Source organism: Nerophis ophidion, linkage group LG08 (genome assembly GCF_033978795.1).
Source record: "Nerophis ophidion isolate RoL-2023_Sa linkage group LG08, RoL_Noph_v1.0, whole genome shotgun sequence".
In the NCBI taxonomy this organism is placed as follows: Eukaryota; Metazoa; Chordata; class Actinopteri; order Syngnathiformes; family Syngnathidae; genus Nerophis; species Nerophis ophidion.
In genome coordinates this window covers 3,818,974-3,834,437 of record NC_084618.1, presented here as the reverse complement: position 1 = coordinate 3,834,437, position 15,464 = coordinate 3,818,974, and the positions used below count along the sequence as shown (strand labels likewise).

Here is a 15,464-nt window from a genome sequence, read left to right as displayed (position 1 = left end):
CCCCCATGAATTTTAATTCTATTGAGGATTTGAAAACATTCATTTATTTATGATTAATTCCGTCTGCCTCTCACACCCCCCACCCCAAATTTAAATACTATTGAGAATTTAAAAACATGAAGTTATTTATGATAAAGTACTCCTTGCTCTCCCACCCGCCCAAATATAAATACTATTGACAATTTGGTAACATTTATTAATTTTTTATAAAGTCCCCCTGCCTCTCACGCCCCCAGAATTAAAAATCTATCAAGGATCTGATAACATGTATTTATTCATGACAAAGTCCCCCTGCCTCTCACGCTCCCAAATTTAAAGACTATTCACGGAATCTGTAACATTTATCTATTCTCCTTATTTTCCCTGCCGCCCCCCCCCCCTCCCATGAATTTTAATTCTATTGAGGATTTGAAAACATTCATTTATTTATGAAAAAGTCCCCATGCCTCTCACGCCCCCCTTCAATATAAATACTATTAATAATCTGAGAACATTAATTTATTGATGATATAGTCCTCCTTGTTCTCCCACCCACCCAAATATAATTACTATTGACAGTCTGGTAACATTTATTTGCTTTTTTATAAAGTCCCACTGCCTCTCACGCCCCCCCACCCCATAGTTTAAATAGTATTTAGAATCGGATAACACATATTTATTTATGACAAAGTCCCGCTGCCTCTTACGCCCCCAGAATTCAAACACTATTAGGAATCTGATAACATGTATTTATTCATGACAAAGCCCCCCTGCCTCTCACGCCCCCAAATTTAAAGACTATTCGCAAAATCTGTTAACATTTTTTTATTGTCATTATCCCCCCCCCCCCCATGAATTTTGATTCTATTGAGGATTTGAAAACATTCATTTATTTATGATTAATTCCGTCTGCCTCTCACACACCCCCCCACCCCAAATTTAAATACTATTGAGAATTTAAAAACATGAAGTTATTTATGATAAAGTACTCCTTGCTCTCCCACCCGCCCAAATATAAATACTATTGACAATTTGGTAACATTTATTAATTTTTTATAAAGTCCCCCTGCCTCTCACGCCCCCAGAATTAAAAATCTATCAAGGATCTGATAACATGTATTTATTCATGACAAAGTCCCCCTGCCTCTCACGCCCCCAAATTTAAAGACTATTCGGAATCTGTTAACATGTATTTATTCTCATTATTCTCCCTGCCACTAAATTGAATTCTGTCTCCGTTTAATTCCTTGCTTCTGGTCTTGTTTATTAGACAGTTAGATATCATTTTTTGAATTTGATTAAAATCAAGCGTGGGATTACTAATTCAGCGTTCATATTTGAGTGGAAAAAAATGCGTCCATGTACACGCGGCAGATCTAGGTCAGCTGCAGGCCGGGCAAACACAAGACGATGGAGTGTAAACAAAGCGTGCAGGGAGAAGCAGATTGACACCGCCTGGCGGGGATGAATAAATAATGATTTGTGTGTTTCTAACACCTCTGTCCAAGTACGGCAGATTAGAAAAGAGGAAGAGGGCGGGGCAGACGTCCGGGAAGCGGATAAAAGGCTCACTGCAGGATTTCCGTGGAGACGCTGCGAGCGTACCTGGCCGAGCGCAGTCTGAGTTCATGGTAGCACTGCACAAAGCTGTGGTAGATGAAGGTGATGGGCAGGGCGAGCAGGACGATGCCGCTCACCACGCACATCCCCCCCAGGACCCGCCCCCCGACGGTCACCGGGTACACGTCCCCGTAGCCCACCGTCGTCATGGAGATGATGACCCACCAGGCGGCGGCCGGGATGCTGGCGTAATCCTGGTTCTGCGTGCCCAAATCCAGGCCGTGCTCCAGCAGCTGCGCCAGGGCGCTGTATATCGCCATGGCGACGAAGACAAACACCATCAGCATCACCATCTCCCGGTAGCAGCGCCGCAGCGTCAGCCCCAGCGTCTGCAGGCCCAGGAAGTGGCGGGCCAGCTTCATCAGCCAGAAGACCCGCATCATCCGCAGCACGCGCAGGATGACGCCCGCCACCCCCAGCCCGGCGCCCGGCATCCCCGCCCGGGCCAGCGCCATGGTGACGTAGTACGGGGTGATGGCGATCACGTCGATGATGTTGAGCGGCCGGCGGAGGAAGTCCCACTTGTCCCGCGCCACCAGGAAGCGCACGCTGCACTCCGCCGTGAACCAGCCGATGCACACGGCCTCCACCACCCTGCGGAGGAGAGACCAGGCCAGGACGTCAACAGGAAGTGAGGGATGCGTTATGTAAGAGTCGGACAATCAGTGGCGCTAATCATGTGACACCGGACATCCAGCATGGATGACGTCGCAGGTTGGCGGCGCCGAGGCCTCCAGTGATTATCACGGCGAAAGGCAATCAAAAGTGAATTAGAGGCAAGAAAAGAAAGGAGCACAGAGCGGAGACAACCGCGGCAAAGGAGCTGGCCAACAGGAAGTATAAATAAAGCCGGCGTGGAGACGTTTAAACTGTACCTGACCACGTCCAAACAACAGCCATATATGGAGGGGGGGACTCCAGGAAGACGAAATAGTATCTTTTTTTTCTTCCACCTCTCCCACGCATTCCTCAAGGGACTTCTTTTGCACACAATCGCCGTCATGCAGGAGTAAGGGCCATCTGATGGATTAGGGGTCCCCAAACTTTTGGACTCAGGGAGCTGCATTGAGTTTTAAAAAATCTGGCCGTATATATATATATATATATATATATATATAGTATATTATAAAGTCCCTTGCAGAGTAGAGGCTATTTCATCCCCACAAGACTGTTTCGCAGGTTTTTCCCTGCTCTTCGGAGGATTTTATTATATTATATAAATGGGTTGAAAAAGATGTGACTTTAAGGTTTTACTACTTACGTATAAAATACTACACGGTCTAGCTCCATCCTATCTTGCCGATTGTATTGTACCATATGTCCCGGCAAGAAATCTGCGTTCAAAAGACTCCGGCTTATTAGTGATTCCTAGAGCTCAAAAAAAGTCTGCGGGCGATAGAGCGTTTTCCGTTCGGGCTCCAGTACTCTGGAATGCCCTCCCGGTAACAGTTCGAGATGCCACCTCAGTAGAAGCATTAAAACTCATCTGTATACTCTAGCCTTTAAATAGACCTCCTTTTTAGACCAGTTGATCTGCCGCTTCTTTTCTTTCTCCTATGTCCCCCCCTCCCTTGTGGAGGGGGTCCGGTCCGATAACCATGGATGAAGTACTGGCTGTCCAGAGTCGAGACCCAGGATGGACCGCTCGTCGGGACCCAGGATGGACCGCTCGCCTGTATCGGTTGGGGACATCTCTACGCTGCTGATCCGCTTGAGATGGTTTCCTGTGGACGGGACTCTCGCTGCTGTCTTGGAGCCACTATGGATTGAACTTTCACAGTATCATGTTAGACCCGCTCGACATCCATTGCTTTCGGTCCCCTAGAAGGGGGGGGTTGCCCACATCTGAGGTCCTCTCCAAGGTTTCTCATAGTCAGCATTGTCACTGGCGTCCCACTGGATGTGAATTCTCCCTGCCCACTGGGTGTGAGTTTTCCTTGCCCTTTTGTGGGTTCTTCCGAGGATGTTGTAGTCGTAATGATTTGGGCAGTCCTTTGAGACATTTGTGATTTGGGGCTATATAAATAAACATTGATTGATTGATATATCGCTTTTCTACCTTCAAGGTACTCAAAGCGCTTTGACACTACTTCCACATTCACACACACATTCACACACTGATGGAGGGAGCTGCCATGCAAGGCGCTAACCAGCACCCATCAGGAGCAAGGGTGAAGTGTCTAGCTCAGGACACAACGGATGTGACGAGGTTGGTACTAGGGGGGATTTGAACCAGGGACCCTCGGGTTGCGCACGGCCACTCTTCCACTGCGCCGCGCCGTCCCCTATACAGTATATTATGAAGTCCCCTGAAGAGCAGGGGCTATATCATCCCCACAAGCCTGTTTTGCAGGTTTCTATGCTCCTCAGGGGATTATATATATATATATATATATATATATGTGTGTGTGTGGGGAAAATCACAAGACTACTTCATCTCTACAGAACTGTTTCATGAGGGGTTCCCTCAATCATCAATCAATCAATCAATGTTTATTTATATAGCCCCAAATCACAAATGTCTCAAAGGGCTGCACAAATCATTACGACTACAACATCCTCGGAAGAACCCACAAAAGGGCAAGGAAAACTCACACCCAGTGGGCAGGGAGAATTCACATCCAGTGGGACGCCAGTGACAATGCTGACTATGAGAAACCTTGGAGAGGACCTCAGATGTGGGCAACCCCCCCTCTCTAGGGGACCAAAAGCAATGGATGTCGAGCGGGTCTAACATGATACTGTGAAAGTTCAATCCATAGTGGCTCCAACACAGCCGCGAGAGTTCAGTTCAAGCGGATCCAAGACAGCAGCGAGAGTCCCGTCCACAGGAAACCATCATCAGGAGATTTCCATTATCCATCCATTTTTCGACCGCGTGTCTCTTTTGGGGTATAAAAACTATAAGAGAAAAAAAATACAGCATAAACGATTGGGACAAGTTTGCGGGGATATGTGTTTTCAGAAATCTCCTGATGATTGAGGGAACTCCTCATGAAACAGTTCTGTAGAGATGAAGTAGTCTTGTGATTTTTCCCACACCTACATATTGCGCTCTACCACGGTATCGAGCACTATTCTCTGGATAATCCAATCAAGACACATATATATATATATATATATATATATATTTATGGACATATGTATGTATATATATGTATCCATCCATCTTCTTTCGCTTATCCGAGGTCGGGTCGCGGGGGCAACAGCCTAAGCAGGGAAGCCCAGACTTCCCTCTCCCCAGCCACTTCGTCTAGCTCTTCCCGGGGGATCCCGAGGCGTTCCCAGGCCAGCCGGGAGACATAGTCTTCCCAACGTGTCCTGGGTCTTCCCCGTGGCCTCCTACCGGTTGGACGTGCCCTAAACACCTCCCTAGGGAGGCGTTCGGGTGGCATCCTGACCAGATGCCCGAACCACCTCATCTGGCTCCTCTCCATGTGGAGGAGCAGCGGCTTTACTTTGAGTTCCTCCCGGATGGCAGAGCTTCTCACCCTATCTCTAAGGGAGAGACCTGGAAACTCATTTGGGCCGCTTGTACCCGTGATCTTATCCTTTCGGTCATGACCCAAAGCTCATGACCATAGGTGAGGATGGGAACGTAGATCGACCGGTAAATTGAGAGCTTTGCCTTCCGGCTCAGCTCCTTCTTCACCATAACGGATCGGTACAACGTCCGCATTACTATCTCATGATCCACTCTTCCCCCACTCGTCAACAAGACTCCTAGGTACTTGAACTCCTATATATATATATATATATATATATATATATATATATATAGTCATAGCGACTAGGAGACACCGAGAGTAGCGCTAGAAAATGGATTAGAGAAGACAGATTTTAACAAATTATAATTATAAGAAATATTTTAACTTTTTTTTTTCCCACTTGGGACTTCCCGTGGGCCGGACTTTGGACACTGGTGGGCCGGATCCGTACTTTGGGGACCCCTGTCATAGATAATGTGGATTACCTATTGATTGGCCAGATGGTCGATGCGTGAAAAGTCAATATTAATCAGCTGCCATCTTCAAATTGGGCATTGACTTTATTGACCCGAGTGAGCCAAATTTAGACATCCGGCTCGGAAAAGCTCTGCTTCTTCCTGCTTCTTTTCAAACATTGTGTGCACAACACTGAGGTGCAATGTTTATTTTGAACCTGCAGTTATGATGTGGTGCATCACATATTTCCTTACAAAACAGGTGTCAAACTCAACTTTATCCGGCCCGCAAACACCTGGAAATGATATGTGTCAATAAAATATTTCATATTTTCTCACTAAAGGTAATCGATTTTTTTCAATTTTGACAGAAAAAAATATATAATTGCTTGAAATTGCATACCTTTTAATCTTTAATAGTATCCAATATTGCAGCAAATATTACAGAATAGTATCACACTTTCCAAACATGTTTTTATCTAAATAAAAATACTTAACTTTACAGCAAACTAACCATCAAATTCATAAAAATGACAATAAATGTTACTGTCAAAGCTAGTTTGTGACGAACCCCAAGATGCAGAGAAGGCGGCAGGCATCGTGTAAGAAAACATAATTTATGTTCAAAAATGTTAAAATAAAGAAGAAACACAAGGGTACAAACCAAGGGCGCGCACAAGGCGGATAACAAACTTGGCTATGAATAAAAAACACTTACTATGACATAAGTAATAACGACAGGTAAAGGTGACATCGACACGAGTCATAATGACAATAATCCAGCATCTGACTGGAGGACAAACCAGGTTCAAATAGCAGCGGGCTGATTGACACCAGGTGTGGCCAGGTGCCAATCAGCCGCATCTGAAGGGAACCAGCGCTCAGGGAGAAGAACAGGAAATAACCAAACAGGAAACAGGAACATTTTTAACTTCCTGTGGATTTTTGCTTAAGGATGTCAATTATTAAAATGTAGGTCTTAGTGAGACCTACATAGATGTTTTTGTTTCATGTCTCTCCGACATTCCTACCGGAAGTTACAAGCAGTTTTGTCTGTGTTTTCTTCCTAGGAGCAGTTTTTTCTGTGTTTTATTAAAAAATTGCATTATAGCGCAATTTTGAGTTTTGGGGTTTGTTTTTTTCATTAGATCGCAATTCTTACCAGTCCTGATGTGTGTGCCAAGTTTGGTGAGTTTTGAAGCATTTTAAGGGGGTCAAATTACAGCTCAAAGAGGCAAAAATTGCATTTCTTGCGAAAATTTTATTTTGAAGGGGTTTTTGCTAACTTCCTGTTGATTTTTGCCCGAGAATGTACAATTAGGAAATGTAGGTCTAGTTTAGACCTACATAGAGGTTTTTGTTTCATGTCTTTCCGGCATTCCTACCGGAAGTTACAAGCAGTTTTGTCTGTGTTTTCTTCCTAGGAGCAGTTTGTCTGTGTTGTATTCCTAGGGGGCGCTAGAGCGCAATTTTGAGTTTTGGGGTTTTTTTTTTTTTTTATTAGATCGCATTTTTCACCAGTCCTGATGTGTGTGCCAAGTTTGGTGAGTTTTGAAGCATTTTAAGGGGGTCAAATAACAGCTCAAAGAGGCAAAAATGACATTTTTTAGGAGAGTTTGCATAGGGGTTATTTAAAAGTGCCTAAAATCTACACCTAAAAACTCTGTGAATAACTTTCAATAAGAAGGGTTCAAACTCTCTCCTGTCCGAGTTTGAAACCGACACGACAAAGGCGCTCAGAGGAGATAATGTTAGAAAAAAGGTGACGGGTTTTTACAAAACTTTTATTTTGAAGGGGTAATTTTTTACTTCCTGTGGATTTTTGCTGAAGGATGTCAATTATTAAGATGTAGGTCTAAGTGAGACCTACATGGAGGTTTCTGTTTCATGTCTCTCCGACATTCCTGCCGGAAGTTACAAGCAGTTTTGTCTGTGTTTTCTTCCTAGGAGCAATTCTTACCAGTCCTGATGTGTGTGCCAAGTTTGGTGAGTTTTGAAGCATTTTAAGGGGGTCAAATTACAGCTCAAAGAGGCAAAAAATACATTTTTTAGGAAAATTTGCGCAGGGGTTATTTAAAAGTGCGTAAAATCACGACAAAGGCGCTCAGAGGAGATAATGTTTGAAAAAAGGTGACGGGTTTTTACAAAACTTTTGTTTTGAAGGGGTAATTTTTAACTTCCTGTTGATTTTTGCTGAAGGATGTCAATTATTAAAATGTAGGTCTAAGTGAGACCTACATGGAGGTTTCTGTTTCATGTCTCTCCGACATTCCTGCCGGAAGTTACAAGCAGTTTTGTCTGTGTTTTCTTCCTAGGAGCAGTTTTTTCTGTGTTTTATTCAAAAATTGCGCTAGAGCGCAATTTTGAGTTTTGGGGTTTGGTTTTTTCATTAGATCGCAATTTTTACCAGTCCTTATGTGTGTGCCAAGTTTGGTGAGTTTTGAAGCATTTTAAAGGGGTCAAATTACAGCTCAAAGAGGCAAAAATTGCATTTCTTGCAAAAAATTTGTTTTGAAGGGTTTTATGCCAACTTCCTGATGATTTTTGCCCAAAAATATACAATTGGGAAATGTAGGTCTAGGTTAGACCTACATAGAGGTTTTTGTTTCATGTCTTTCTGACATTCCTACCGGAAGTTACAAGCAGTTTTGTCTGTGTTTTCTTCCTAGGAGCAGTTTGTCCATGTTGTATTCCTAGGGGGCGCTAGAGCGCAATTTTGAGTTTGGGGTTTTTTTTTTTCTTTATTAGATCGCATTTTTCACCAGTCCTGATGTGTGTGCCAAGTTTGGTGAGTTTTGAAGCATTTTAAGGGGGTCAAATTACAGCTCAAAGAGGCAAAAAATATTTTTTTTAGGAAAATTTGCACAGGGGTTATTTAAAAGTGCCTAAAATCATGACAAAGGCGCTCAGAGGAGATAATGTTTGAAAAACGGTGACAGGTTTTTAAAAAACTTTCATTTTGAAGGGGTAATTTTTTACTTCCTGTTGATTTTTGCTGAAGGATGTCAATTATTAAAATGTAGGTCTAAGTGAGACCTACATAGAGGGTTTTTTTTCATGTCTCTCCGACATTCATACCGGAAGTTACAAGCAGTTTTGTCTGTGTTTTCTTCGTAGGAGCAGTTTTTTTCTGTGTTTTATTCAAAAATTGCGCTAGAGCGCAATTTTGAGTTTGGGGGTTTGGTTTTTTCATTAGATTGCAATTTTTACCAGTCCTGATGTGTGTGCCAAGTTTGGTGAGTTTTGAAGCATTTTAAAGGGGTCAAATTACAGCTCAAAGAGGCAAAAATTAAATTTTTTGGGAAAATTTGCACAGGGGTTATTTAAAAGTGCCTAAAATCTAAACCAAAATCTCTGTGAATAACTTTCAATCAGAAGGGTTCAAACTCTCTCCTGTCCGAGTTTGAAACCGACACGACAAAGGCGCTCAGAGGAGATAATGTTTGAAAAACGGTGACAGGTTTTTACAAAACTTTCATTTTGAAGGGGTAATTTTTTACTTCCTGTTGATTTTTGCTGAAGGATGACGATTATTAAAATGTAGGTCTAAGTGAGACCTACATAGAGGTTTTTGTTTCATGTCTCTCCGACATTCATACCGGAAGTTACAAGCAGTTTTGTCTGTGTTTTCTTCCTAGGAGCAGTTTTTTCTGTGTTTTATTAAAAAATTGCGCTAGAGCGCAATTTTGAGTTTGGGGGTTTGGTTTTTTCATTAGATCGCAATTCTTACCAGTCCTTATGTGTGTGCCAAGTTTGTTGAGTTTTTAAGCATTTTAATGGGGTCAAATTACAGCTCAAAGAGGCAAAAAATAAATTTTTTAGGAAAATTTGCACAGGGGTTATTTAAAAGTGCCTAAAATCATGACAAAGGCGCTCAGAGGAGATAATGTTTGAAAAAAGGTGACGGGTTTTTACAAAACTTTTATTTTGAAGGAGTAATTTTTAACTTCCTGTTGATTTTTGCTGAAGGATGTCAAATATTAAAATGTAGGTCTAAGTGAGGCCTACATAGAAGTTTTTGTTTCATGTCTCTCCGACATTCATAACGGAAGTTACAAGCAGTTTTGTCTGTGTTGTCTTCTTAGGAGCAGTTTTTTCTGTGTTTTATTAAAAAATTGCGCTAGAGCGCAATTTTGAGTTTGGGGGTTTGGTTTTTTCATTAGATCGCAATTCTTACCAGTCCTGATGTGTGTGCCAAGTTTGGTGAGTTTTGAAGCATTTTAAGGGGGTCAAATTACAGCTCAAAGAGGCAAAAATTGCATTTCTTGCGAAAATTTTATTTTGAAGGGGTTTTTGCTAACTTCCTGTTGATTTTTGCCCGAGAATGTACAATTAGGAAATGTAGGTCTAGTTTAGACCTACATAGAGGTTTTTGTTTCATGTCTTTCCGGCATTCCTACCGGAAGTTACAAGCAGTTTTGTCTGTGTTTTCTTCCTAGGAGCAGTTTGTCTGTGTTGTATTCCTAGGGGGCGCTAGAGCGCAATTTTGAGTTTTGGGGTTTGGTTTTTTTTTTATTAGATCGCATTTTTCACCAGTCCTGATGTGTGTGCCAAGTTTGGTGAGTTTTGAAGCATTTTAAGGGGGTCAAATAACAGCTCAAAGAGGCAAAAATGACATTTTTTAGGAGAGTTTGCGTAGGGGTTATTTAAAAGTGCCTAAAATCTACACCTAAAAACTCTGTGAATAACTTTCAATAAGAAGGGTTCAAACTCTCTCCTGTCCGAGTTTGAAACCGACACGACAAAGGCGCTCAGAGGAGATAATGTTAGAAAAAAGGTGACGGGTTTTTACAAAACTTTTATTTTGAAGGGGTAATTTTTTACTTCCTGTGGATTTTTGCTGAAGGATGTCAATTATTAAGATGTAGGTCTAAGTGAGACCTACATGGAGGTTTCTGTTTCATGTCTCTCCGACATTCCTGCCGGAAGTTACAAGCAGTTTTGTCTGTGTTTTCTTCCTAGGAGCAATTCTTACCCGTCCTGATGTGTGTGCCAAGTTTGGTGAGTTTTGAAGCATTTTAAGGGGGTCAAATTACAGCTCAAAGAGGCAAAAAATACATTTTTTAGGAAAATTTGCACAGGGGTTATTTAAAAGTGCGTAAAATCACGACAAAGGCGCTCAGAGGAGATAATGTTTGAAAAAAGGTGACGGGTTTTTACAAAACTTTTGTTTTGAAGGGGTAATTTTTAACTTCCTGTTGATTTTTGCTGAAGGATGTCAATTATTAAAATGTAGGTCTAAGTGAGACCTACATGGAGGTTTCTGTTTCATGTCTCTCCGACATTCCTGCCGGAAGTTACAAGCAGTTTTGTCTGTGTTTTCTTCCTAGGAGCAGTTTTTTCTGTGTTTTATTCAAAAATTGCGCTAGAGCGCAATTTTGAGTTTTGGGGTTTGGTTTTTTCATTAGATCGCAATTTTTACCAGTCCTGATGTGTGTGCCAAGTTTGGTGAGTTTTGAAGCATTTTAAAGGGGTCAAATTACAGCTCAAAGAGGCAAAAATTGCATTTCTTGCAAAAAATTTGTTTTGAAGGGTTTTATGCCAACTTCCTGATGATTTTTGCCCAAAAATATACAATTGGGAAATGTAGGTCTAGGTTAGACCTACATAGAGGTTTTTGTTTCATGTCTTTCTGACATTCCTACCGGAAGTTACAAGCAGTTTTGTCTGTGTTTTCTTCCTAGGAGCAGTTTGTCCGTGTTGTATTCCTAGGGGGCGCTAGAGCGCAATTTTGAGTTTGGGGTTTTTTTTTTTTTTTATTAGATCGCATTTTTCACCAGTCCTGATGTGTGTGCCAAGTTTGGTGAGTTTTGAAGCATTTTAAAGGGGTCAAATTACAGCTCAAAGAGGCAAAAATTAAATTTTTTGGGAAAATTTGCACAGGGGTTATATAAAAGTGCCTAAAATCTAAACCAAAAACTCTGTGAATAACTTTCAATCAGAAGGGTTCAAACTCTCTCCTGTCCGAGTTTGAAACCGACACGACAAAGGTGCTCAGAGGAGATAATGTTTGAAAAAAGGTGACGGGTTTTTACAAAACTTTTATTTTGAAGGGGTAATTTTTAACTTCGTGTTGATTTTTGCTGAAGGATGTCAATTATTAAGATGTAGGTCTAAGTGAGACCTACATGGAGGTTTCTGTTTCATGTCTCTCCGACATTCCTGCCGGAAGTTACAAGCAGTTTTATCTGTGTTTTCTTCCTCGGAGCAATTCTTACCAGTCCTGATGTGTGTGCCAAGTTTGGTGAGTTTTGAAGCATTTTAAGGGGGTCAAATTACAGCTCAAAGAGGCAAAAAATAATTTTTTTAGGAAAATTTGCACAGGGGTTATTTAAAAGTGCCTAAAATCATGACAAAGGCGCTCAGAGGAGATAATGTTTGAAAAACGGTGACAGGTTTTTACAAAACTTTCATTTTGAAGGGGTAATTTTTTACTTCCTGTTGATTTTTGCTGAAGGATGTCAATTATTAAAATGTAGGTCTAAGTGAGACCTACATAGAGGGTTTTTTTTCATGTCTCTCCGACATTCATACCGGAAGTTACAAGCAGTTTTGTCTGTGTTTTCTTCCTAGGAGCAGTTTTTTTCTGTGTTTTATTCAAAAATTGCGCTAGAGCGCAATTTTGAGTTTGGGGGTTTGGTTTTTTCATTAGATTGCAATTTTTACCAGTCCTGATGTGTGTGCCAAGTTTGGTGAGTTTTGAAGCATTTTAAAGGGGTCAAATTACAGCTCAAAGAGGCAAAAATTAAATTTTTTGGGAAAATTTGCACAGGGGTTATTTAAAAGTGCCTAAAATCTAAACCAAAATCTCTGTGAATAACTTTCAATCAGAAGGGTTCAAACTCTCTCCTGTCCGAGTTTGAAACCGACACGACAAAGGCGCTCAGAGGAGATAATGTTTGAAAAACGGTGACAGGTTTTTACAAAACTTTCATTTTGAAGGGGTAATTTTTTACTTCCTGTTGATTTTTGCTGAAGGATGACAATTATTAAAATGTAGGTCTAAGTGAGACCTACATAGAGGTTTTTGTTTCATGTCTCTCCGACATTCATACCGGAAGTTACAAGCAGTTTTGTCTGTGTTTTCTTCCTAGGAGCAGTTTTTTCTGTGTTTTATTAAAAAATTGCGCTAGAGCGCAATTTTGAGTTTGGGGGTTTGGTTTTTTCATTAGATCGCAATTCTTACCAGTCCTTATGTGTGTGCCAAGTTTGTTGAGTTTTTAAGCATTTTAATGGGGTCAAATTACAGCTCAAAGAGGCAAAAAATAAATTTTTTAGGAAAATTTGCACAGGGGTTATTTAAAAGTGCCTAAAATCATGACAAAGGCGCTCAGAGGAGATAATGTTTGAAAAAAGGTGACGGGTTTTTACAAAACTTTTATTTTGAAGGAGTAATTTTTAACTTCCTGTTGATTTTTGCTGAAGGATGTCAAATATTAAAATGTAGGTCTAAGTGAGGCCTACATAGAAGTTTTTGTTTCATGTCTCTCCGACATTCATAACGGAAGTTACAAGCAGTTTTGTCTGTGTTTTCTTCCTAGGAGCAGTTTTTTCTGTGTTTTATTAAAAAATTGCGCTAGAGCGCAATTTTGAGTTTGGGGGTTTGGTTTTTTCATTAGATCGCAATTTTTACCAGTCCTTATGTGTGTGCCAAGTTTGTTGAGTTTTTAAGCATTTTAATGGGGTCAAATTATAGCTCAAAGAGGCAAAAAATTGCATTTCTTGCGAAAATTTTGTTTTGAAGGGGTTTTTGCTAACTTCCTGTTGATTTTTGCCCGAGAATGTACAATTGGGAAATGTAGGTCTAGGTGAGACCTACATAGAGGTTTTTGTTTCATGTCTCTATGACATTCCTAAGGGAGGTTACAAAAAGTATGTTTTTTTTTTTCTTCCTAGGAGGCGCTAGTGCGCAATTTTAATTTTGGGGGTTTGGTTGCTTAATATGTTGGGGAGGCCCACCGTACTGATGTGTGTGTACAATTAGGTGAGTTTTGAAGCATGTAAAGGGGCTCAAATTACAGCGCATAGGTGCGGAAAGGAGTCCTTTTGCAAGGGGCCTGGCGGACCCTAAACATGCGGGGATATGTGGAAGAGGAGCGGAGAGTTGGCGGAATAATGTCTGCCGAGCACGGACTCACCGGTGCTCCTCCACGGTGTTCCTCTTGGCCGTGTCCCAGTCCGGCAGAGTACTCGCACACAGCATGACCATGGACACGATGACGAAGATGACGGACACCGACGCCAGCAGCTGCGCCCCGACGGACGAGCTGGGCTCCTCGAACGCCCTCCGCGTCCTCTCCATCCACTTGGCGCGCCCGGTGAGCGCCGCCCGCGGCAGGCTCTCTCCGCCCCCGCTCTCCGCCTCCTCCCCGGCGTCCTCCTCGGAGAGCCCGTCCAGCCCGATCTCGGAGAGCCTTTCGTCCAGGCGCTTCTGGCAGCAGGAGTCCAGGTGCGCGCTCTCCAGCCCCCAGTAGAGCATCTCCGAGTAGAAGGAGAGCTCGCACAGGCCGGGCAGGAAGCGCAGCTTGCCGGAGCGCACGTAGAGCATGATGAAGACGAACGCCTGAGCGTGGCGGTCGAAGAAGAACTCGTTGCGGTCCCGGTCGTAGTCGTCGCACAGCTCCAGGACCTCCTTCTCCGTGGCGCACGCGTGGAGGCGGCTGACGCGCCGGAGAGGGAAATCCCGGATCACGTCGCGGGTGAAGGCGTAGCGGGTCCCCCCGACGTTCAGCACGCAGATGCTCTTCCCGAACTTCATCGCTCCGACCCCCGCTAAACGAGCTCCGTCTTCCCCGCTCCCATGGCGGAAGTTGGAGGCACCTGGACACCTGTTTATCCACCTCCCGCGGGGCGTGGTCGGCCCGGGGTGTCGAATTTTTTATTTTTTTTGGGCGGTGAATGGAGTGGATGTTGCTCCCCGACCACCACCTCGCGAGTCTGCTGCGTGTGCACTCACTTCTCCCGGGGAGGACTTTCGCTCCCCACCCCTGTCCCGGAGAGCCAATGGCGTCACGGCCGGGTGTCACGCACGCAAGTCTGTCAGCTCCCGCATGCTGGCGTGCACGAATGGCCAGTTGATTAGGAACACCTGTGCACAAATCTGCTCTCACAAGTAGAGGGGCGGTATGGCTCGGTGGGTGGAGTGGGTTCCAGGTTCGATCCCCCGCTTCCGTCATCCCAGTCACTGCCGTGGTGTCCTTGGGCAGGACACTTTAGGTGTGTAAAGTGCCACCCACACTGGTTTAAACTTCAATATTGGGTTTCGCTATGTAAAAGCGCTTTGAGTCATTAGAGAAAAGCGCTATATAAATATAATTCACATCCACATTCAATGACTGGCCAGTTTATTAGGAACACCTGTGCACAAATCTGCTCTCAAAAGTAGAGGGGCGGTATAGCTCGGTTGCTAGAGTGGCCGTGCCAGCAACTTGAGGGTTCCAGGTTCGATTCTCGCTTACACTATAGTCACTGCCGTTGTGTCCTTGGGCAAGACACTTTACCCACCTGCTCCCAGTGCCACCCACACTGGTTTAATTGTAACTTAGATATTGGGTTTCACTATGTAAAGCGCTTTGAGTCACTAGAGAAAAGCGCTATATAAATATAATTCACATTCAATGAGTGATCGATTTATTAGGAACACCTGTGCACAAATCTGCTTTCTCAAGTAGAGGGGCGGTATGGCTCGGTGGGTGGCGTGGGTTCCAGGTTCGATCCCCCGCTTCCTCATCGTAGTCACTGCCGTTGTGTCTTTGGGCAAGACACTTTACCCACACTTTACCCACCAGTATGTTTGTATGTATATGTATATATATATATATATATAAATAATAAATGGGTTGTACTTGTGAGGTGCTTTTCTACCTTCAAGGTACTCAAAGCGCTTTGACACTACTTCCACATTCACACACACATTCACACA

At 43.0% G+C, this 15,464-nt stretch overlaps 1 protein-coding gene across 1 annotated transcript; it reads right to left on the bottom strand.

Annotated features, from left to right (window-relative positions):
* Positions 1–936: 936 nt before the first annotated feature.
* LOC133557210 (potassium voltage-gated channel subfamily G member 3-like) lies at positions 937–14,472 on the bottom strand. The gene is made up of 2 exons (XM_061907502.1): positions 13,681–14,472; positions 937–2,193 (listed from the first exon to the last, which is right to left on the bottom strand). Exons 1-2 carry the CDS (start codon positions 14,298–14,300, stop codon positions 1,548–1,550), a joined length of 1,266 nt encoding a protein of 421 aa, XP_061763486.1. The 5' UTR covers positions 14,301–14,472; the 3' UTR covers positions 937–1,547.
* Positions 14,473–15,464: the final 992 nt, after the last annotated feature.

What these genes read in the sequence shown, in the direction of transcription:
- LOC133557210 (XM_061907502.1), bottom strand. Translation starts at nt 14,300, where the DNA reads ATGAAGTTCGGGAAGAGCATCTGCGTGCTGAACGTCGGGGGGACCCGC. An exon ending in AACACCGTGGAGGAGCACCG is followed by an intron (nt 2,194 to 13,680) that starts GTGAGTCCGTGC and finishes TCTCCTCCGCAG; the next exon opens with GGTGGTGGAGGCCGTGTGCA.